We start from the raw sequence: 1,131 nt of genomic DNA, 5'->3' as shown, positions 1-1,131 counted from the left end.
CCCCTCGGGGGTGGGGGGCACCGGGCAGGGCACAGCCCCGGCAGCAACAGCCCGAGCTGGGGCAGGGTGTTGCAGCACCCGGGGTGCAGATGGTTCCTTGGCAATCCCGAGTGTTTCAGAGAATGTTAACTTCCCGAGAGAAGGTGATGGTGTGGATGGATGATGACATCTCTCTCTCCCTGCAGTGAATCCCTGTTGCTATTTCCCCTGCCAGCACCAAGGGGTGTGTGTCAGGGTCGGCCTGGGAGGATACGAGTGTGACTGCACACGGACGGGGTACTCTGGGGCCAACTGCACCTCCCGTAAGTCCCTCTTACCCAGAGGACCCGTGGCACCTGTGGGTCCCGGAGTGGCACGCTGTGCCTGCAGAACCAACTGCCACTAGCACGGGTGGGCTGGGTCTGTTAGTGGGCCTTGTTAGTGGGGCAAATGGTTTGCCCGGTCTGTCTCCTCCAGCTGAGTTCTGGACGCGCCTGCACGATCTGCTGAAGCCCAGTCCTGCCTTCTACCACTTCATCCTGACTCACTTCAGGTGGTTTTGGGACATTATCAACAGCACCTTCATCCGGGACACGCTCATGAGGCTCGTGCTCACAGGTGAGGGGCTCAGCAGGACATGGGGACCCCAGGGCATCAGCAGAGGTGGGGGTGGCTCAGGGGTGCTGAGCAGCTCCTGCATGGTGGACACCAGGCTTGAGGCATCTCACCAGGGGACCCAGGGGGGTTGTCCCTTCATCGCCCCGTCATCACCCTGCCTGGAGGAGGCTGCCCCACCAGGGGCGCAGGGAGTGGGTGGGCCAGGCTGTCCGTGTGTCCCCAGCCCCGTGTCCCAGGCTGCATGCCAGGCTGCTCGCCAGCTGGAAAACACGTGCGGCTCTCAGCACGCTGCGCTCCCTGGGCCGAAGGGCTCTCAAGCAGCCACACAGAAAGCAGCCTGTGGAAATACGGCCCATGTCCCCACATTTATCACTTTGCATAAATATTTAGGTTCCAGCCCTCGGAGCCGTAGCGACACATTCGCAAGGCTCCAGTTGTTGGTGTTGCCATTTTTGTGTGGTTGTCATCTTGTTCATCATCCAAGAATCCACTTAATGCTTCTCACGAGCCCTCCTCTGCTGCAGGGAATTGCAG

At 60.6% G+C, this 1,131-nt stretch overlaps 1 protein-coding gene across 1 annotated transcript in view; it reads left to right on the top strand.

The window, feature by feature from the left end:
- Positions 1–185: 185 nt before the first annotated feature.
- The window catches only part of LOC104271645 (prostaglandin G/H synthase 1-like), a gene marked incomplete at both ends in the record, with an annotated part of 1,854 nt that continues 908 nt past the window's right edge, over positions 186–1,131 (top strand). Inside the window, 2 exons of the mRNA XM_009866373.1 lie at positions 186–302; positions 457–597. Coding sequence (XP_009864675.1) covers positions 186–302; positions 457–597 — 258 coding nt within the window. The remainder of the gene's footprint in view (positions 303–456; positions 598–1,131) is intronic.

The sequence above is a fragment of the Apaloderma vittatum genome, unplaced genomic scaffold, assembly GCF_000703405.1.
Source record: "Apaloderma vittatum isolate BGI_N311 unplaced genomic scaffold, ASM70340v1 scaffold28893, whole genome shotgun sequence".
Lineage (NCBI taxonomy): Eukaryota > Metazoa > Chordata > Aves > Trogoniformes > Trogonidae > Apaloderma > Apaloderma vittatum.
Note: the sequence above shows the minus strand (reverse complement) of the source record. Positions and strands in the feature narration are given on the sequence as shown.